Consider the following 22695-nt stretch of genomic DNA (forward strand, 5'->3'; position numbering starts at 1 on the left):
ACGTTGCCGCGTCAATAGAAGAGGTCACTTCACAATGTATATATGGCATTTGGCGCTGTGCATGGCCAGATGCTGTCCACAGCTTTGTGGGATTTGATGTCATTCCTGCTCTCGAGCAAGAAATTGTCAAGTTGGCGAAGAATGTCGGCTTCAAGAAGGTGGAGGAGGAGGGTGTACAGGAATTGTTGTAGTCTCATGCTGAACAAATGAGGAACTGATTGAGCTGGACCAATAATGGATATCCGAAAAAAGCAAGAATGATGATGACGTAGGGCAGGAAGCCAGAAGTCTGACAACAAAGAAATTCTCCCGTTTCTTTGGATTGCTGGATGAGATGATGGAAATCATATAGAGCAGTGATCCTTTTCGTGAACGGTCTGCCAAAGTCTGAAGGGCTCTCAATGATGCAGTGGCTTGCTACAGGGAGATCAATCGTTCAGAGATTCATGCAAGAGAGCAAATGTCAATAAAATCCTTTTTTAAGACTTCTGCAACCAAAAGCCAGCCACGGAAAAGCCAGCCCAAGAAAACCTAGCTATCCTACCTAAGTTTAGTGTAATTGACGCTGTTTTATACTGTATTACTGTATTGTATTTACTATATTAAAATGTTCTGTGTGTTTGAACGGCATTAGTAGGGTTCTACATTATTTTCTTCAATGTTTTATGTGTAAAATGTGTACTGTAGAACCTGTCATTGTAAAATGCTACACTGTTTAAGCGAAAAGAACATTGTCTTAAGTGGATGTGGTGAAGTTGTGAATGCATCCCCCTCTTATTCCATTATTTCTTATGGGGAAAAATTCCCTGGTATATGTCATTTCAGTATCCATTGCCCTTTCCAAGAGCACAACCCCAGTGTATACAAGGGACCCCCTGTATTAGTGCATATCTCTATGGTTAGACAGCTTCAAGAAAGGATAACACTATCTCAGTTAGTGCAAATCCTAACCTGCCTCGTTCTGTGTTTAGGGGTTGGCACTGGGTCAGGTACCCTGACTGCTGAATCAGGGCTATTCCTGTGGCCATATCTACACTACAAACTTTGGTCAGCTCACATTATGTCGGCATACATCTGCTGAAGTTTGTAAATCACTCGGGCATGTGCATACTTGACTACTTGCACCGGCACTGTGCATGTTTATCCTGAGTGCTTGTGCATGGCTGGAGCACCCATAGAAAAAAATTAACTGGTGCTTAGCACCCACCAGCAGCCAACCTCCCCTTCCTTTCCCCCCCCCACTCCTGCCTGCTGATGGCCCTGCCAATCAACTCCTCCCCCTCCCTCCCAGTGCCTCCCACCCGCTGTGGCGTGGGGGAGGCACTGGGAGGGAAGAAGGGGGAGGAGTGGGGACAGGGTGTGTTAAGTGGGGGGAGTGGAGCAGGGGTGGGAAGAGACAGGGTGGGGACTTGGGGGAATAGGTGGAGTGGGAGCGGGCCTGGGGCTGAGTGGGGGTTGAGCACCACTGGGAAAAATTAGAAGCTGGCGCCTGTGCTGGAAGGGACCTTGAGAGGTCATCTATTCCAGTCCCCTGCACTCATGGCAGAACTAAGTATTATCTAGACTATTTCTGACAGGCGTGTGTTTAACCTGCCCTTAAAAATCTCCAGTGATGGGGATTCCACAACCCCCCTAGAATGTCGTTGGGGGTCAGTTTACTGAGGGACAGCGAAAAACAATTCAAGGTCGTTAGTGGTGGTCTTGGAGCTGCAGATGGCGGAGTGCAGCTTTTGGGCCTGAGAAATGAGCACTGATTGGTGGGATTGCATCATAATGTAGATTTGGGTCAACGAGCAATGGCTGCAGAACTTTCAGATGTAAAAAGCCACATTCCTAGATCTGTGTGCTGGGCTTGCCCCAGCCCTCCAGGACAGGGACACCAAAATGAGAGCTGCACTAACGGTGGAGAAGGGATTGGCATTTTATTCCTTGAGGAATTCTGTTCCAAAAAATTAAAAATGCTGTGCACAATATTTTAAAATTCTGCATATTTTATTTGTCAAAACAACACAATGTAATTATGCCAGTTTCAATTATTTTGGTAATTTATTTCAAATATGTCAGCAAGTATGTCTGTAACAATACAGATAACAAAAAAGATTCAGGAAATGTTTTATGACAAATAGATTGCTTATTAATATAAAACTTTGAGTAATTAAGGCTACGTTTTAGTCACTGGTATTTTTAGTAAAAGTCATGGACAGGTCATGGGCAGTAAAGAAAAATTCACAGCCTGTGACCTGTCCATGACTTTTTTACTATTTACCCTTGACTAAAACTTGGGGGGGGGGGTATCTGGGGAGGGAAGCCTGGGTGCTTGGTGGTCAGGGGAGCAGCATTGTGCAGCCCGGGACCCCTGCAGCTGCTGGCGGGAGGGGTTGGCAGGGCCAGCAGGTTCCCTATCTGGCTACGCACCTTCCTCCCACCCCAGCAGCAGAATTTGGGTGTGGGAGGGGGTTGGGATAGAGTGAGGCGGGCTCTGGGCAGTGCTTACCTGGGGGCTCCCCAAAGCAGCAACATCCCCCTTGCTCAGCATTTCAAAAACATGCAGGGGGATGGGGGGCAGGGATTACATCTGTTCTCTGTGACCTCGGGGCAGTGAAGTTTAAAGTTTTGCGACCAGTCCAGAGCGATCACTGTCGCAAGGAATGGGGCCTTGTGGGACAGCTGCTGGAGGACCTTTAGGGTCAACACAAGTTATATAGTTTTCTTTAAAAATTAGCAGCAAATGTGTACTGCTTAATATATTTATTGCCATATCATTACATTTAAGCTGTTCTGAGTAAAAACGGGCGGTGAAGGGGAGAAGAGGCTTCCTCATTATGGATCATTAAGGGTCAACTACACTACAACAATAATCATGTTGGAGAACCTGAACACAGGTTTGACTTGCTGTGTAGATGGATCTAGCTGTGCTGTAACTATATCCCTGAATCATGCTACAACCCTTGTTGACAAACATGTCAAACCAATAATAGAATCATAGAATATCAGGGTTGGAAGGGACCCCAGAAGGTCATCTAGTCCAACCCCCTGCTCGAAGCAGGACCAATTCCCAGTTAAATCATCCCAGCCAGGGCTTTGTCAAGCCTGACCTTAAAAACCTCTAAGGAAGGAGATTCTACCACCTCCCTAGGTAATGCATTCCAGTGTTTCACCACCCTCATAGTGAAAAAGTTTTTCCTAATATCCAATCTAAACCTCCCCCACTGCAACTTGAGACCATTACTCCTCGTTCTGTCATCTGCTACCATTGAGAACAGTCTAGAGCCAATCTAATAGCTTTCTTTGATAGGATAACAAGCATTGTGGATGGGGGGAAGTGGTATATGTGGTATATCTTGAATTTAGTAAGGCTTTTGATACTGTCTTACATAACCTTCTTATAAACAAACTAAGGCAGTGGTTCTCAAACTAGGGCCGCCGCTTGTTCAGGGAAAGCCCCTGGCTGGCTGGGCCGTTTTTTTTATCTGCCTTGTCTGCAGGTTCGCCCAATCGCAGCTCCCTCTGGCCACGATTTGTCGCTTCAGGCCAGTAGGGGCTGCAGGAAGTGGCGTGGGCCAAGGGATGTGCTGCTGCCCTTCCTGCACCCCCCATTTGCCTGGAGCGGCAAACCACGGCCAATGGGAGCCGCAGTCGGCCGAACCTGTGGACGCGGCAGGTAAACAAACCTGTCCAACTCACCAGGGTCTTTCCCTGAACAAGCGGCGGCCCTAGTTTGAGAACCGCTGAACTAGGGAAATACAACCTAGATGAAGCTACAATAAGTTGGGTGCATAACTGGCTGGAAAACTCTTCCCAGAGAGTAGTGGTCAGTGCTTCACAGTCAAGCTGGAATGGCATATCAAGTGGGGTCCCTCAGGGCTCAGTTCTGGATCCGATTCTGTTCAATGTCTTCATCAGTGATTTAGATAATGGCATAGGGAGTACACTTACACTGCTGACGCATATTTAACTCTGTAACATTCATATATCCCAGAATGATGATTGATTTTTTGGTATTAGCAGGAGTTTTGTAAGCAAGGCACAGGAAGTAATTCTCCCATTCTAGTCTGCGGGTTTGTTTAGCCTAGAGAAGAGAAGACTGAGGGGGGACATGATAACAGTTTTTAAGTACGTAAAAGGCGGAGGGAGTAAATTGTTCGTGTTAACCTCTGAGGATAGGACAAGAAGCAATGGGTTTAAATTGCAATAATGGCTGTTTAACTTGGACATTAGAAAAAACTTCCTAACTGTCAGAGTGGTTAAGCACTGGAATAAATTGTGTAGGGAGGTTGTGAAATCTCCGTCATTGGATATTTTTAAGAACAGGGTAGATAAATGCCTGTCAGGGATGGTCTAGATCAGGGGTTGGCAACCTTTGAGGTGTGCCGAGTCTTCATTTATTCACTTTAATTTAAGGTTTTGCGTGCCATTAATACATTTTAACGTTTTTAGAAGGTCTCTCTCTATAAGTCTATATGTTCTATAACTAAACTATTGTCATATGTAAAGTAAAAAAGAGTTTCAAAATATTTAAGAAGCTTCATTTAAAATTAAATTTAAATGCTGATCTTATGCTGCTGGCCCACTCAGCCCGCTGCCAGCCTGGGGTTCCGTTCAACTAGGCTAGCAGCAGGCTGAGCGGGGCCGGCGGCCAGGACCCTGGCTGGCAAGGGGCTGAGCGGCTCAGCCTGCTGCCACTCAACCCGCTGCTGGTCTGGGGTTCAGTCCACCGGCTCCTGCCAGCCAGGGTTCTGGCTGCCAGCCCCGCTTAGCCCGCTGCCGGTCTGGGATCCCGGCCCTACCCACATAGAGTGGGTACCTATCTTCTCCCTGGTTCTAGCCCATTCTCTTCCTCTCTCTCTGCACTGAGCGGAGGGTGGGAGTGCACTGAGCACAGGGCTGGGGGTTGGGGTGCAGGGTCTGGCCAGGAGCTAGAATGAAGGAGGGGGCTCAGGGTTGGGGCAAGAGGTTTGGGTGTGGAGTGCTTACCTGGGAAGCTCCCATTTGGTGCAAGGGGTGGGGATGGGAATGTGGGGGGTGCAAGAGTTAGGACATGGGGCATGAGGGGGCTGGGTATGTGGGGGGTGCAGGAGTCAGGGCTGGGGTTGTGGGGGGTGCAGAGTCAGGGCAGGAGGCTGGGTTGTGTGGGGGGTGCAGGGGTCAGGTCAGAGGGCTGGGTGTGTGTGAGCTCACGAAAGCTTATGCTCAAATAAATTTGTTAGTCTCCAAGGTGCCACAAGTACTCCTGTTCTTTTTGCGAGTACAGGCTAACACGGCTGCTACTCTGAAACCTGTCATGATGCAAAAATGTATGTTTTGTAAAAAACATTAAGATCATGAAGGTTTTGGTGATCGCTCTCAAGAGCAATTATTTTGTTCAGAAGACCTTTTATTTTCTGGTAGCATTACTTTCCTAACTTTTCTGTTTCCAGAACATTATTAGGGGTGTGTCCATAGATTTAATTTCTGTACAAATATAGGGTGTTTTGATTTAATACTCACCTGGCATATATTCTGATGGTGCTGTCTGCTGATCTCTTGACATTTTACTAATGTTCCAATGATGGGCAGTTCTGAAAATGGTAATTCATTATTTATTATTGTGAGAAACAGCTGTGGAATACCTCTCTGAGGCAAGAGTTATTTTAATAGTTATTTTTCCTTTAGGGTGAAATGCCGGTCAAGATCTTGGTGTGCAGTATCGGTCATGATGAAGAGCCGGCTACCTCTTGTTCTCCTTGCGTGTGGCTCCTTTAACCCCATCACAAACATGCACATGCGTTTATTTGAGCTGGCTAGAGATCACCTTCATCAAACAGGTCAGTAGGATGGAGTTTGTGCAGCCCTCTTGGGGAACATGGAGTATTTGAAAGGAAGGTTGGATTTTCCAGTCTCGGAACTAAGGGCTGATTGGGTGTCATTTTAACATTTTCTCATTTTCATGGTATTATTTTTTGCTAATTAAGTATGAGTCTTTGATAACACACTTGATGGAATGTTCAATAAAGAAATCCTAATGTTGTTACCTCCTCCTGTTGAGTCTGGTTACCAATTGTGGAGATTTCATAACAAGGTGTTCGCACAAGTGCAGATAGTTTTGTAAACAGTTTTAAGATCTCATTTGCAGATTTCGAAATTTGCTGCAGGCTGGTTCCGGTGAAAGTGCACCGTTCTTTGGAATGGAGAAGAAGCATTTATGTTGAAATTTTGCAGTTTTATGATGATGTAATTTTATATGAAGAAATGGTATAGTTTGCAGTTTTGACTACCAGGCAAAACTGGGAAGGGGAAAAAAGTGAGTTTAATTACTCATTACGCATATTCGTTAAAGGGTAGAACTTTCCTCCTCTAGCAAAACAGTCTACATGAGGGACAGGAGGTCAAAATTTCAGCAAGCTAGGAAGTCTCAGCAGCTAAGCGGAAGTGGGTAGTGGCCTAGAGAATCAGCAGTCTAAAAGAAAGCAAGAATCTGAAGCAGCACAGTACTGCTAGGAAGGAAAGAATCCTAAAATTGATTAATTCTTAATTCCTGAGTGCTTTCTCCCAGAAATTGTCAGGGAGTGGGGATAAAGAAGTGTGCGGGAGGGAAAGAATGGGTAGGGAGATAAGGCATTTGAAAGTGGTTGGAGAATAGCAGTAGCAGGAATTGTTTGGTCAAACATGGGGATCCAGAAATGCTGCTAACCTGCATTGGTTAGAGAGCAGCAATTGCATGCTAATAGCATGCTTTAAGAGGAAACTGAGTGGTTTTCTGGATGGAGAATTGCTAAGCTGCCTTTGTTGTACTAAAGGGTTTCAATCATCTAGGAGCACCAGAACTAAATAGTTAAAGGAGGTTTGAAGTGGGCTTCCCTTCTTTTGGGTTACTGCTGCCCCTGCTGTACAGTTGGACAGAGAGAGGTTGGGCAGGGGTAGGAGTGGGTCATCTGCTCCAATATGGCAGGCAGCACGGCTGAGGTGGTGTGAAGTGGGAAACAATCTGATACTGTAACAGGCCAGTAGCTGATTGCTTTCCCTGAAGCTAGGACTGAACCTGGAAATGAATTATGACTGTCTGAATCACAGTTCATTCCCTGGTCTTCTCTGGCAGATTGTTAAATAACAATTTAGCCCAAATTTTATTAGAAATGTACCTTTGGAAGATTGAAATGAAAGTTTTGCTTTGCAATGTGACAGTCAGTTCTTTGATGTGTGATAGTGTTGTTGAATTGAAATTGAATGAGTTAGGCTGTTGTTGTGTCAGTGTGATAAGTTGTGGGGTTAGTGGGCTAATGTTTGGTGATTGGTATTGTGAGGGATGTAACTTGTTTTTTTTTACTTTTTCATTTAATCAGTGCTGTCAAGGTTCCTTCCCCACTCTGAACTCTAGGGTACAGATGTGGGGACCTGCATGAAAGACCCCCTAAGCTTATTCTTACCAGCTTAGGTTAAAAGCTGCCACCACCAAAGTGTTACACAAAGAAAAGGGAAAGAGCCCACTTGGAAACGTCTTTCCCACCGAAATCCCCCCCAAGCCCTACACCCCCATTCCTGGGGAAGGCTTGATAAAAATCCTCACCTTTTTGCATAGGTGAACACAGACCCAGATCCTTGAATCTTAGAACAATGAAAAAGAAATCAGGTTCTTAAAAGAAGAATTTTAATTAAAGAAAAAGTAAAAGAATCACCTCTGTAAAATACCTTAAATACTTTACAGGGTTGTCAGATTCAAAACATAGAGAATCCCTCTAGGCAAAACCTTAAATTACAAAAAGATACAAAAACAGGAATATACATTCCATTCAGCAAAACTTATTTTATCAGTCATTCAAACAAAACAGAATCTAACGCATATCTAACTAGATTGCTTACTAACTCTTTACAAGAGTTCTGACCTGCATTCCTGCTCTGGTCCCAGCAAAAGCATCACAAACACAGACAGGACCCTTTGTTTTTTCTCCCCCTCCAGCTTTGAAAGCATCTTGTCTTCTCATTGGTCATTTTGGTCAGGTGCCAGCGAGGTTATCTTAGCTTCTTAACTCTTTACAGGTGAAAGGGTTTTTCCTCTGGCCAGGAGGGATTTAAAGGTGGTTAGCCTTCCCTTTTATATTTATGACAAGTGCCAGCACAGGTAATTGAGTAATGCACATTGTATTGTACATCTTTCTGTTAAAGCAAATAGACCTGTTGTTCACTTATTTAATTTACTATTATGATGGTGACCATCTAAGTGTATCTCCTGTTAATGCATACAGATTTTCTAATATAAATAGTCTAAGCAATAAGGGGGTAATCTTTATCTCTGTCATGGTTTTCTGTAGCACCATGACTGTGCTTTCTAAGTGCTTCCCAGGTAAATTAGATCTGCATACGAATAGCTTTGTGGAATCTTCTCCCAGGGCTATGGCAAGTTTTACTTGAGGTAACCAGATAGATAGATAGACATTTTTAAGTCATTCTGGCTGTGATGGGGAACTCTCTAAGAGAAGGGTCTGGCAGCATGCCCTAGACACTTGTCACAGTCCGAGTTAGTTTCCTCCAGAAGCTCATTTCACAGTAGAATCCCTCTACCCAGAAAGCTTAAATGCTTTGTCCTTCACTTTGTCTGCTGCATTGTTCCAGAGGAGTGAAGATATCTGGGCAGGATGTGCATAGAGATGTGCTTGCTGAAGTAGCTGAGTCCTGATCGATTGATGGCTTGGAAGATGAGGACCATGACCTAGAACCAGACTGGAAACCTGTGGCGGGGTCGGAGCTCAGTGATGCTGTGCCACAGAGGCCTGTTTCACTAAAGGGGGACCATGGTCTGCTGTATTTTGCATTGCTTCCATCTTCAGACACAGATACAGGAGTTGTAATAATGCTCTCTCTGAGTAACAAATGTTAAGGACTCTGTAGCATGGTCCTTCTTCAGAAGGTGTGAAGTTGTTAGCAAGCTGAAGGTAGAAGAAAGCATTTTTGGTTAATGATGCTACCTGGCTGTGTATGCTCAATGATGAGTCAGATGAGCTATATAGCAGTTATGCAATAGTATGGTTCAATTTCTCTTCACAGTCCCGCTTCTCTGTTATGAATGGCATGAATCACCCGTGTAATTATGTAATCACTATGTAACATAACTGACATCATCTCTGGTAATTTTTTTCCATCTTTTTGCACATCTCTTCAGTTTCAAATGCAGTCTCTATATTCCTATTTCGTATACTTTCCCACTTTAGGAATGGTATTTTATTGAGTTCCTTTTAGATCTTCAGTGATAACTGCATTCTTATCCGCAGATGTCAGGAGATTCATCCTTTCGTTAATATCAGTAGACAAGTCTTATGAAATCACTTCATAAATGCAGTAGATGTGTCTATACACCACTGAATAGCTATGAGAATAATGCATCTCTTAGTCTGCATTTTATCTTTTCTCAAGTGAAACCATATTTGACTTGTCATGAATCCTCATACGTAGATTTTTTTCCATATGTGATACAGCTCCTTGTTCTGCAAGTGTCTTTTGGAACTTGTGCTGATTGTGAAAAAGGGTTTTGGCACAATCTGTTAATGCTAATTCTGTCAGATGCTCATGTTCCCCTGCCATCTTTATAGTTTGTATGAATTCACACGGTTTCAGTAGACAGTGAGAAAAGCCAATTCTAGAAGCTGCCTGACATTTGGTGTTTTGAAATATTTTTGATAGTATTCTGGTTTGTATATCTTCTGTTGGTTGGTGTCTCCTACCTGGGTGCTCCAGACAAGCTCAAGAGGAGTGGAGGACCAAAGAGAAGAACAGTGAAGATCAGTGAAGCTGCAGGGACCCCAGATCCATTCACCCAGCACATGCCGTAAACATGTTGTTGCATGGTAAAGCTCCCATTGTGGCCCCTAGGGTAACTGGCTGCAGGAGTAGCTGGCATGTAAAAGACTGCAGGCTTTGATGGCCTCTCATTTCTGCACATGTGACTTTCCTCTGGATTCCCCTCAGTGGATTCCCCTCTCACCCTGAAGCATATAGTCTTCAGGAGACTGGAGGATTGGAGTTAACAGAGAAGTTATTGAGAGGAGAAGAGTCAGAAGAAAAAAAATGAGGAAGAAAGGAAAGAAAGAAGGGGCCGGGGGGAATGAAAGAAAATGGACTGAAAGAAGATGAGATGGTTGCTGTTGTGTTAGGACATTGTTCAAGAGGGAGGTGACACCCAAGAGAGAGTGCCAGCAATACCAGTTGGGAACCACTAGAGTTTACAACTTGTACACGTGTGTAAAGGCTTTATTGTAACCAGTATTACTTACTATTCACACCTTGCTGCTGCTTCTTGGCAAAGTATGATTGCTGCCTTGTCCCCATTTTTCAGATGTACTCCATGCATGATGCCTCAAAAACTTACAAAAAGCATGTCCATGACACACAGGAGTGAAATCAACTTGTCTCCTAGCTCTTCATGTTTATCAGATGATATTAGAGATTTTTTTTCCTCTTTGTGTCTCTGATATATCCTGGTTTTTTTCCATATATTCTGGTGCAATATGTTGATTATAGAGGCCCTTCTTACATTTATTACTAGTAGCTAATAATCCATCAATAGAGGACTATAATATCATAATGTTGCTCTGTCCTTCTGTGACCGAAAGCACCCTTGTATTCACCACACTACACACCTGTGACAGAGTGCTGGGCAACAGCAGCTGAGCCACTACAACTCTTAACGGATTACTAGAGCAGACCTTATTAAGAAGAGCTGTGCCTAATTGATGGGCTGAGAACTAAAAGGCCATATGGGAAAGGGGGTTGCAAAAAGATACCCTGGAGAGAGAGATCTCTCTCCCCTCCTTGCCTTACGCTCCCTAGGACTGTAGGGGTTAAGGCTATTTGGTGTGTAAGGGTGGTGGAAACAAATATTGTTAATAAAGTGCATGGGGTGTTTTACCAGCAAAAAGGGCTCTACGCTGTTTGTGGGCTTGAGCAGAGGCAAGAGCGAGCTGGTCCTGCCACAACACCATTGTAATAATCTTTGTACAAAATATGGCTTGTGAGGGTATCGTTTGAGAACTAATAATTCAGTGGTTGATATGGTGATATGTAAAGTTATGAATACCCCCTGTATGATATTATTAGCAAACGTTCAAAACCAGACAGCCCTGCCTATGCAAATATTGTTAGACAGGTCCAAGGAATGTCTGCTTACTTCAATTTACATATAAGTAATAAAAGGGACCTTCAAGATAGCAGGGGGAGGAGATCGCATGAAACAGAACAATTTTCATTTTAGCAAACACAATGGGGTGAAAAGAGGGCAGTCTCTGCTTAAATATACTTTACTTTCAAGGGAAACCCTCAGAAAAATCCACTTCAAAGATTCACTGGACTATAAAAGAAAGAGGAGAACTCCAAGTCATCTCTCTCACCTAAGAAGACAAAGGCACCAGCGCTTTTGGGTCTATGGAAGAGATCCTGGCAAAGAAAAAGGTCAGTCTCCATCTTGCTGGAAGACTGGGCATGAAAAAGGCCATCATAAACAAGACCTTGAACCAAAACTTGATAGATTAAGTTTTAGGCTCTTATGTGTATTTTCACTTTTAATTGCTCATAACCATTTCTAACTTTATCTCTTAGGCTTTGAAGTTCATTCAATATATCATCTTTTGATAATAAACTTGATTGTTTTTTTTAATCCAAACCAGTCCAGTGCTGTGCATAAACTGAACTGTTTGGTAACTTCAGTTAAGGCAACAAACTGTTGAATATTGACTCTTTACGTGGGGCAATGACTCGTAATATCTGAATTGTCCAGAAAAGGGCTCGACTTTGCAGAACACACGTTTTGGGGAAAATCCAAGACTGGGAGTGTGTTGGGATTACCCTGGTAACCAAGGCTTGTGGAAGCTAGAGTGTGACTGGTGTGTTGTTTGCGAACTGCAGGATCAGGGCTGCAGCTATACACAGACACCCAGGGTGTGACCTGCATCTTAATAGACTAGTTATGAGCAGCACAGGTCGGGAGCTACAGGAGCAAAACATTGTGTGGCGCCCACAGTTACAGAGCAGCTGGTGACACAGCCCCACACTGGTCTGGATTGCACCCCAGAATGTGATGCCTTCTCTCATCTAGTTCTCTCCATTCCTAGCTCTGTTCCAAAAACAGCGTCTCATCACGCACTGAACTCAAAGTTTGGAGACTTCAAACTCACTGCCCCTTCTGTTCTCATTACTCCCTCATCTACCTTGTGCCACTTTATCGTTACCTACTGTTGGGTGATGAGACAGTAACTATGACAGATTGTGGAACATGTCTATGTCATCTTATGAGTTCTATTTTGGGTTACAGAGTAACAGCCGTGTTAGTCTGTATTCGCAAAAAGAAAAGGAGTACTTGTGGCACCTTAGAGACTAACCAATTTATTTGAGCATGAGCTTTCGTGAGCTACAGCTCACTTCATCGGATGCATGCCGTGGAAACTGCAGCAGACTTTATATACACAGAGAATATGAAAAAATACCTCCTCCCACCCCACTGTCCTGCTGGTAATAGCTTATCTAAAGTGATTATCAGGTGGGCCATTTCCAGCACAAATCCAGGTTTTCTCACCCTCCACCCCCCCACACAAATTCACTCTCCTGCTGGTGATAACCCATCCAAAGTGACAACTCTTTACACAATGTGCATGATAATAAAGTTGGGCCATTTCCTGCAGAAATCCAGGTTCTCTCACCCCCTCATCCCCCTCCCAAAAACCACACACACAAACTCACTCTCCTGCTGGTAATAGCTCATCCAAAGTGACCATTCTCCCTACAATGTGCATAATTAAGGTGGGCCATTTCCAGCACAAATCCAGGTTTTCTCACATCCCCCCCACCCCCATACACACACAAACTCACTTTCCTGCTGGTAATAGCTCATCCAAACTGACCACTCTCCAAGTTTAAATCCAAGTTAAACCAGAACATCAGGGGCGGGGGCGGGGGGTAGGAAAAAACAAGAGGAAATAGGCTACCTTGCATAATGACTCAGCCACTCCCAGTCTCTATTTAAGCCTAAATTAATAGTATCCAATTTGCAAATGAATTCCAATTCAGCAGCTTCTCGCTGGAGTCTGGATTTGAAGTTTTTTTGTTTTAAGATAGCGACCTTCATGTCTGTGATTGCGTGACCAGAGAGATTGAAGTGTTCTCCGACTGGTTTATGAATGTTATAATTCTTGACATCTGATTTGTGTCCATTTATTCTTTTACGTAGAGACTGTCCAGTTTGACCAATGTACATGGCAGAGGGGCATTGCTGGCACATGATGGCATATATCACATTGGTGGATGTGCAGGTATACGAGCCTCTGATAGTGTGGCTGATGTTATTAGGCCCTGTGATGGTGTCCCCTGAATAGATATGTGGGCACAGTTGGCAACGGGCTTTGTTGCAAGGATAAGTTCCTGGGTTAGTGGTTCTGTTGTGTGGTATGTGGTTGTTGGTGAGTATTTGCTTCAGGTTGCGGGGCTGTCTGTAGGCAAGGACTGGCCTGTCTCCCAAGATTTGTGAGAGTGTTGGGTCATCCTTTAGGATAGGTTGTAGATCCTTAATAGTGCGTTGGAGGGGTTTTAGTTGGGGGCTGAAGGTGACGGCTAGTGGCGTTCTGTTATTTTCTTTGTTAGGCCTGTCCTGTAGTAGGTAACTTCTGGGAACTCTTCTGGCTCTATCAATCTGTTTCTTTACTTCTGCAGGTGGGTATTGTAGTTGTAAGAAAGCTTGACAGAGATCTTGTAGGTGTTTGTCTCTGTCTGAGGGGTTGGAGCAAATGCGGTTGTATCGCAGAGCTTGGCTGTAGACGATGGATCGTGTGGTGTGGTCAGGGTGAAAGCTGGAGGCATGCAGGTAGGAATAGCGGTCAGTAGGTTTCCGGTATAGGGTGGTGTTTATGTGACCATCGTTTATTAGCACTGTAGTGTCCAGGAAGTGGATCTCTTGTGTGGACTGGACCAGGCTGAGGTTGGTGGTGGGATGGAAATTGTTGAAATCATGGTGGAATTCCTCAAGGGCTTCTTTTCCATGGGTCCAGATGATGAAGATGTCATCAATATAGCGCAAGTAGAGTAGGGGCTTTAGGGGACGAGAGCTGAGGAAGCGTTGTTCTAAATCAGCCATAAAAATGTTGGCATACTGTGGGGCCATGCGGGTACCCATAGCAGTGCCGCTGATCTGAAGGTATACATTGTCCCCAAATGTGAAATAGTTATGGGTAAGGACAAAGTCACAAAGTTCAGCCACCAGGTTAGCCGTGACATTATCGGGGATAGTGTTCCTGACGGCTTGTAGTCCATCTTTGTGTGGAATGTTGGTGTAGAGGGCTTCTACATCCATAGTGGCCAGGATGGTGTTATCAGGAAGATCACCGATGGATTGAAGTTTCCTTAGGAAGTCAGTGGTGTCTCGAAGGTAGCTGGGAGTGCTGGTAGCGTAGGGCCTGAGGAGGGAGTCTACATAGCCAGACAATCCTGCTGTCAGGGTGCCAATGCCTGAGATGATGGGGCGCCCAGGATTTCCAGTTTTATGGATCTTGGGTAGTAGATAGAATATCCCAGGTCGGGGTTCCAGGGGTGTGTTTGTGCGGATTTGATCTTGTGCTTTTTCAGGAAGTTTCTTGAGCAAATGCTGTAGTTGCTTTTGGTAACTCTCAGTGGGATCATAGGGTAGTGGCTTGTAGAAACTCGTGTTGGAGAGCTGCCGAGCAGCCTCTTGTTCATATTCCGACCTATTCATGATGACAACAGCACCTCCTTTGTCAGCCTTTTTGATTATGATGTCAGAGTTGTTTCTGAGGCTGTGGGTGGCATTGTGTTCCTCACGGCTGAGGTTATGGGGCAAGTGATGCTGCTTTTCCACAATTTCAGCCCGTTCACGTCGGCGGAAGCACTCTATGTAGAAGTCCAGTCTGCTGTTTCGACCTTCAGGAGGAATCCATCTAGAATCCTTCTTTCTGTAGTGTTGGTAGGGAGGTCTCTGTGGATTAGTATGTTGTTCAGAGGTATTTTGGAAATATTTCTTGAGTCGGAGACGTCGAAAATAGGATTCTAGGTCACCACAGAACTGTATCATGTTCGTGGGGGTGGAGGGGCAGAAGGAAAGGCCCCGAGATAGAACAGCTGCTTCTGCTGGGCTGAGAGTATAGTTGGATAGGTTAACAATATTGCTGGGTGGGTTGAGGGAACCATTGCTGTGGCCCCTTGTAGCATGTAGTAGTTTAGAAAGTTTAGTGTCCTTTTTCTTTTGTAGAGAAGCAAAGTGTGCGTTGTAAATGGCTTGTCTAGTTTTAGTAAAATCCAGCCACGAGGAAGTTTGTGTGGAAGGTTGGTTTTTTATGAGAGTATCCATTTTTGAGAGCTCATTCTTAATCTGTCCCTGTTTGCTGTAGAGGATGTTGATCAGGTGATTCCGCAGTTTCTTTGAGAGCGTGTGGCACAAGCTGTCAGCATAGTCTGTGTGGTATGTAGATTGTCATGGATTTTTTACCTTCAGTCCTTTTGGTACGATGTCCGTCTGTTTGCATTTGGAAAGGAAGATGATGTCTGTCTGTAGTGAATGTCTTGTTACATGTCAGCCTCCAGTCTGAATGAAACCTGTAGTGTGGCTTTCAGTGTTCATTCTTGACACTTGACACCTAATGGACAGTCTGTGTCTAGGAAGCAGTGACAGAGTCATTAAAGGCCATCAACACTGAATTGCTCTACCCCAGCTGAACAATGGGTTTGTAGCTAGCAGGGTCAGTGTCTTTGAATGACTCTGCCCAGAAGCTGATGAGCACTGGAGCCTAGAAATTTCCAAGTGGAAACACAAGAAGAGAAAAGGCGTCAGAGACTGTTTTAAAAGAGAAATGCTCTCTAAGGTTATGTCTACATTGGCAGAGTTTTGTCACCGGGAGTTTGGTCAATGATCAAAAAGCATTTAAAGAAAATCATTGTTGCATGTTCACACTGTCATACGCTGTCAGCATTGCACATCCACACTTGGGGCAGTCACATCGATAGTGAGAGCAATACACGGTGGGTAGCTATCCCACAGTTCAGCTCTCCACTTTCTGCCAGTAGGTGTTGTGGGAAGGCAGAGAGGATCGCAGTGCATCATGGGTCCGGGCTCAGTGTCCCACGATGCATTGCTTTCTGTCCCAGCATTCCGTAAATTTCTGTCTTTGGTTCATGTCTTCGGTTCTTCCCACCCCCGGCCCCGCCTTGACTCCACCCCTGCCCCGTCCCCATTCCAACCCCTTCCCCGCCCCAACTCAACCCCCTCCCTGCCCCTATTGGACTCCTTTCCCAAATCCCCGGCCTGGCCCCACCTCTTCCCCTGAGCGCGTCATGTTCCTGCTTCTCCCCCCTCCCTCCCACAGCTTGTTACATCGCGAAAAAGCTGTTTTCGGCAGCAAGTGCTGGGAGGAGAAGCAGGGACGCGGCGCGCTCAGGGGAGGAGGCGGAGGTGAGGTGAGCTGGGGTGGGGCAGGGAGCTTGGCTGCCAGTGGGTGCAAAGCACCCACCAGTTTTTCCCCGTGGGTGCTCCAGCCCCAGAGCACCCATGGAGTCAGCGCCTGTGGTGAATGGCAATGGAGTTAGTGTTGAAGCTCCAAAGTCAACAGGAATCACGGTTGTCTGAGGTGCTGTCCGACATGGATAGGAGCAAAATTAGATTGCTTTTGACATTCATGCAACAAGTGAACATGGTGGAATGTCATGCTCGGGAAACTAGCACTGAGTGGTGGAATCACATAGTTATGCAGGTCTGGGATGATGAGCAGTGGCTGCAGAACTTTTGGATGCAGAAAGCCACCTTCCTGGAACTGTGTGCTGAGCTCACCCCAGCCCTGCGGTTCAGGGACACCCAAATGAGAGTTGCCCTCACGGTGGAGAAGCGCATGGCGATTGCAGTGTGGAAGCTGGCTACTCCAGACTGCTACCGTTCGGTCATGAATCAGTTTGGAATGGGGAAGTCAACTGTTGGGGCTGCGTTAACGCAAGTGTGCAGGGCCATTAATCGCATCCTGCAGTGAGAGACCATGACTCTTGGCAACGTGCATGAAATAGTGGAGAGCTTTGCAGAAATGGGTTTCCGTAACTGCAGAAGAGTGATAGATGGCATGCATATTCCAATTTTGGCTCTGGATAACCTTGCGATGGAATACATCAAAAGGAAGGGGGACTTCTCCATGGTGTTGCAGATGCTTGTCCATCACCACAGCCGTTTCACTGACATCAATACGTGGTGGTCCGAGAAGGTGCATAATGCACGTATCTTCAGGAACACCAGCCTTTACAGAAAGCAGGGGCTTTCTTTCCAGACCAGAAGATCACCATAGGGGATGTCAAAATGCCCACAGGGATCTTGGGAGACCTGGCGTACCCCTTAATGCCATGGCTCATGAAGCCGTACACGGGAAAACCTAGATAGCAGTAAGGAGTGATTTAACAATAGGCTGAGTAGGTGCAGGATGACCATAGAATGTGCATTTGGTAGATTAAAGGCCCGCAGGTGATGCCTTTATGGGAGGTTAGACCTCAGTGAGGAAAATATTCCCATAGTCATTGCTGCATGTTGCATAATATTTGTGAGGGGAAGGGCGAAAAGTTTGCTCAGGGGTGGACTGCTGAGGCAGAATGTTTGGCTGCTGCTTTTGAGCAGCCAGATACCGGAGCTATTAGAGGGGCATAACAGGGGGCAATTCAAATCAGGGAGGCTTCGAGGCAACACTTGGAAGATGAGAACCAGTAACATTTTTTGCTATGCTTGGGACGGCAATGCTTAATGAAGTTGAGTTTTGTTAGGCCAAGAAGCACTTGCAATTGTTCAGGCCAAGGATTCAATGTAAGCAAAAGATTACAGTGCTTCTGTATTTGCTGATGCCTTTTGCTAGCATAACTTGCATGGAAACAAATAAAGAGTGCTTATCTTTCAAATAACTTTGCGTTTATTGCAAAACAAAAAAACCACAACAGCACACACATACAGAAAAATGCACATTCTCAGGGGAGAGGAGGTACTAGGGGAGGGCCGACTTTCAGAGCTGAGCATAAGTCCAACTATCGTTTGTGAAGATGTCTGCGGGGTGGGGTGCCCGGGAAAGTGAGAAGTCCCAGAATACAGAAAGGAATGCACGGGTGGAGTTTGGGGAGTTCTGAATGTGTTGAAGGGGAGGGCTTGCACACATGTGCTCAGTCTGCAGCATTATGAGGTACTGCAGCATGTTGGTTTGCTGCTCCAAAACTTTTATCATCCTCTCTATTGCAACCCTACTGTAGGCCTTATTTTTCTTTTCTTTTTCTGCCTGTCGCTTTCCTGCCACTGCCTGCATTCAGTGGTTCATAAATGGAACCACAATACCTTTATTATTCACAGTTATTTTTAGGATGGAGGTTTCATGCTTCATTCCCAAACAAAACACTGTTTTTCACAGATCACAAGATGCTGCTTTTCCTTTCTTCTGTCCAAATCCAAAAGACCCTATATAAGTGGGGGTGGTGTTTTGAGAAAATGTGGTGTGAAAATTGCGATATGAATGGAAAATAATTTTTATTATAAACTTGATGTGTGAAAAGCACTCTGTTTATCTAAGGACTGTCCCCTTAAAAAGATCTTGATCTTGTTCATCCTCAACTACAAACGAGTTAAAGGTAAAGAGGCTTCGAAGGCCACAATAGCCAGATGGATTAAGCCATATAGTGCTTGGAGGATTCATGTCTGACTAGACTCAGTATGGTGATGGGCACCGTGTAGAACTTTAAACCTCATGTATGTTAATGAATTTATTCTAACACCCATCTGTGGTAGTTAAGGAGTTCCCACCCAACCTGTGAAGAGATTTGCAAGGTTGCAGTGTAGGGTCTTCCACTACCATTTTTATCAGTGGCTCAGTAGTTTACTTCCTTTTCTAAATGTGTGGATGACACAGCTATCTCAATGTTTTTCTTCACATGGATTGCTGTTTCTTATTTCTTCCCAAAGGTTTATCTGAAACAAAAGTGAAAAATGTTGTCTTGCCTGTTAATTTTTTTCTTCCTCCCACTGTCTTTTTTTGTACTTGACAGTCTCTTCCTTTTTGGTTTTATGAGTATAAATCTGGAATGATATCCCTTTATAACACTTTTTAATTTGTAAAGAGTATTGGGTGACTAATATCTGAACTTCTGCAAATGGCCGTAGGGCCAAAACACTGGACATCTAATACTGCTTGACACAGTTAAATATAATCTCTACATAAGATAAAGAATTTGGTTTAAATAGAATGTTGAAAAAATACTGTTTTCATTTCACTGACATTAATATGCTAAAAGGTCTCCAAGGAACATTACTACTCTTTTGTGGATTAAAGGCAAACTATAAACATTACTTTAATGTAAATCTTTTATTTTGTGATTTAATGTATGCATAGTCATACACAGACAAAGAATAGTTAGAAAAATTAAATAATCCAATTAAGTAACTGGGTTCTGAAAACCAAGCAAGTGTCTTAGTAGTTTTTTTTAATGAAGAAATAAAAATATTTTTATAAATATTCACTAAAGTGTGCTGTGCATCTATACTTTGATCATTAAAACACAAGATTACCTCTTTATTATTTCCAAATGGACATGAGTATTCTTCACTATGAGGTGTTGAGCAGCTGCCCCCCAGAAGGTGATTGTATTTCAGTTAAAAAAACAGGAGTACTTTTGGCACCTTAGAGACGAACAAATTTATTAGCGCATAAGCTTTTGTGGGCTATAGCCCACTTCATCGGATGCATAGAATGGAGCATATAGTAAGAATACACACACACACACACACACACACACACACACAGAAGGTGGAAGTTGCCATACAAACTGTAAGAGGCTAATTAATTAAGATGAGCTATTATCAGCAGGAGAAAAAAATTTTTGTAGTGATAATTAAGATGGCTTATTTAGACAGTTGACAAGAAGGTGTGAGGATACTTAATATAGGGAAATAGATTCAATATGTGTAATGACCCAGCCACTCCCAGTCTCTATTCAAATCCAAGTTAATGGTATCTAGTTTGTATATTAATTCAAGCTCAGCAGTTTCTCATTGGAGTCTGTTTTTGAAGCTTTTCTGTTGCAAAATTGCCACCCTTAAATCTTTTACTGAGTGGCCAGAGAGGTTGAAGTGTTCTCTCACCGGTTTTTGGATGTTATGATACCTATATGTTCCATTCTATGTAACCGATGAAGTGGGCTGTAGCCCACGAAAGCTTATGCTTTAATAAATTTGCTAGTCTCTAAGGTGCCACAAGCATTCCTGTTCTTTTTGCAGAGACAGACTAACAGGGCTGCTACTCTGAAACCTGCATTTCCGTTGTGAACAAAGGGTGTTTGTGTGTCTGTGTGTAATAAAAAAAAATAGTAAAATTTTGATATAGGCTGTTTGTGCAAAGATTTACATGGGATTAACTCTACGCACTGTGAGTAGCCTCATTGAAGTGAAGAAAAAAAAATTGACTCTGTGCTCTCCCTCTTCCCAAAATCACCCAAATCCTCCCAAACCCAGCTCCTGTCTGCTGTGATCATGCACTATGCTGCATTAATGTGAATGGACAAAGTAATCTCAGGTGGATTTTAAATGAATAGGGCGACCCTGTATCCCACCAAAACCAGGAATGTCCTTGGGCTGCTCCTAGAGGGATTTACAGGAATTCTTGTTTTGTCCTGATGCTGTAAACCCCAGCAGACTGGCCACCTCAAGGAGTTGCCAGCTAGCCGAGCTAGTGAAAAGAACAGTATGTGTATGCTGTGTGCATACGCATGCACCTCAGGGACCACTCTTAGATCTGTCACATGTTAGAGTGATAGGCTCTTCTGTGTAGCTCCTTGTGGTTTAGGCAGCATGCAACTTTCCAGCATCTCACTTGTCCTGTCTCTCTTCCGCCTTCTCTGCCACCAAGTGACCAAGGGAGTGAGGAGCACTCACTAAATCTGTTCCTTCCCCCTTTCAGGTTAGGTCCTGCCTGCTGCACTTGCAAAAGGCCTCTGGACATCAGTCACCAGCTCTCCATTGCCTACTAATAAATTTAGGGGTCCTTTCCTGTACTAAACCTGTATCCCAGTGCACAAGGAATTTCCCTTAATTGACACTGAGCAACTCTGGATATTTAGTGGAAATCGCCCACATCAGGTCTAGGGTGAAAGAGTACATGTTGCCTGAGAAAGGTTTGTTTTTTTGTCTGGGAGTTGTAATGTATTTAAACCAGCAGCCGTAATGCAGTAAAGGAAAATGTCTGCTCCCAGCTGTCGGGTCAGTGTCAGGTTTAATTAATGTCACAGCAGTTACTGCTATGAGTTTAACTTTGATTTTCCATTACAAAATGTAAGTTGGGAGAATTAAATACTGCATGATAAAGTATTTCAGTCAAATCTAGAGGTGAGGTTGAAGTGTAGTCTGTAGTAATTCTGTTTAAGCCTGCAGCAGTGCGATCTTCAAAACTCTGAAGTTTAGAGAGGTGCCAAGCAACATAAAACAAATATATAAACTTTATGTTTTTAATGTTGGTTTAATTTAGAAGATTTATTAATCAAATGAAACCATTTCAGTAGAGAGAAGTAAATTTTCCACGTGGTGAGCTAGAAGTAGGACACAGAACCCTTGGAACTGGTAATAACTAATATAGTACGCATTTCCATTTCGCACCCACCCTGACATACTGCTAATTTAAACTCTCCTGTGTTATTGGGAAGGTTCTATTTTTGTCAATTAATGTGGAAAAATAATTGGTTAGATTTAAACTGTGAGGCCTAATCCTCTACAGGCATATGCAGGTGTAACTGCATGAAATTAATAGGAATTTCATTAATTTTGTCAGCAGTGAATCAGATTCCTAGAGACTAATCTAGATGATGCTAAATGAATACCAGCATTTAGCACCTTTATATTTTCAAAGTACTTTACAAAGATTAACTGATTTACTCTAATCCAATTAAACAAGTTTTTTATCGAGATAAAGGTGGTAGAGCCCTGTGTGGGACTTTTTTTTTTTTTTTTTTTAAATCCCGCTTCCATCCCACACTGCAGTTCCCACTCCGGCATTGTTTCTTGCATTTTTATCCCACTCTCACCTGAAGAAACCTTAGATCCCACAAATGCTGCAAGAGAGGCAGATTCTCCCCATCCTGCTACTTAAAAAAATAATAAAAACCCCACACAGACTCACAACATGGTTGATTAATATTATATAAACGGAATTCAGACACAATTTTTACCACTAGAAGGATAAAACAAATCTTGCTTAAACCATGTAAAAATACTTGCCTCCTGTTGTAATAGACATCAAATCTTTCTTTCCCTCATTTAAATGTAAGTACTGAAACCTTAAATAAAAAAGAACAATATTGCTGAAATTCTATTTGACAGACTACTGTCATGTATATCACAGAATGTCAAAACAAATTTCACGACAATTTTGCCTTAAAGGTGCAGATTTTTTTAATGATTATAAAAAGTAGGTTGTTTTTAAAAATGGAAATATAGTTGAACTTTAAAACATACCATTCAAGTTATTTATATGTCAGGATTATTATTGCTTTTTGAAAAACATTTAATGGAAAAACTGCTCACAACACTAGGTTTTTTGATAGAAATAAATTTTAAAAAGAGGCTCAAACTAAGTGATCAGTAATAAGGTCAACTTAAACAGCCAGTGTACTTAAACTTGCATTTTGTTTTTCTGCAAATTACTGCAGTATGTTTTGCCTGCAATCCTCCCTGCAACAAAGTAC

At 43.5% G+C, this 22695-nt stretch overlaps 1 protein-coding gene across 1 annotated transcript in view; it reads left to right on the forward strand.

Moving 5' to 3' along the window:
- NMNAT3 (nicotinamide nucleotide adenylyltransferase 3) overlaps positions 1-22695 on the forward strand; it is a 74285-nt gene that overhangs the window by 19577 nt on the left and 32013 nt on the right. The window contains exon 2 of the mRNA XM_084638470.1: positions 5653-5804. Coding sequence (XP_084494596.1) covers positions 5693-5804 — 112 coding nt within the window. The 5' untranslated portion in view covers positions 5653-5692. The remainder of the gene's footprint in view (positions 1-5652; positions 5805-22695) is intronic.

The sequence above is a fragment of the Lepidochelys olivacea genome (assembly GCF_965140295.1).
Source record: "Lepidochelys olivacea isolate rLepOli2 genome assembly, chromosome: 9".
Lineage (NCBI taxonomy): Eukaryota > Metazoa > Chordata > Testudines > Cheloniidae > Lepidochelys > Lepidochelys olivacea.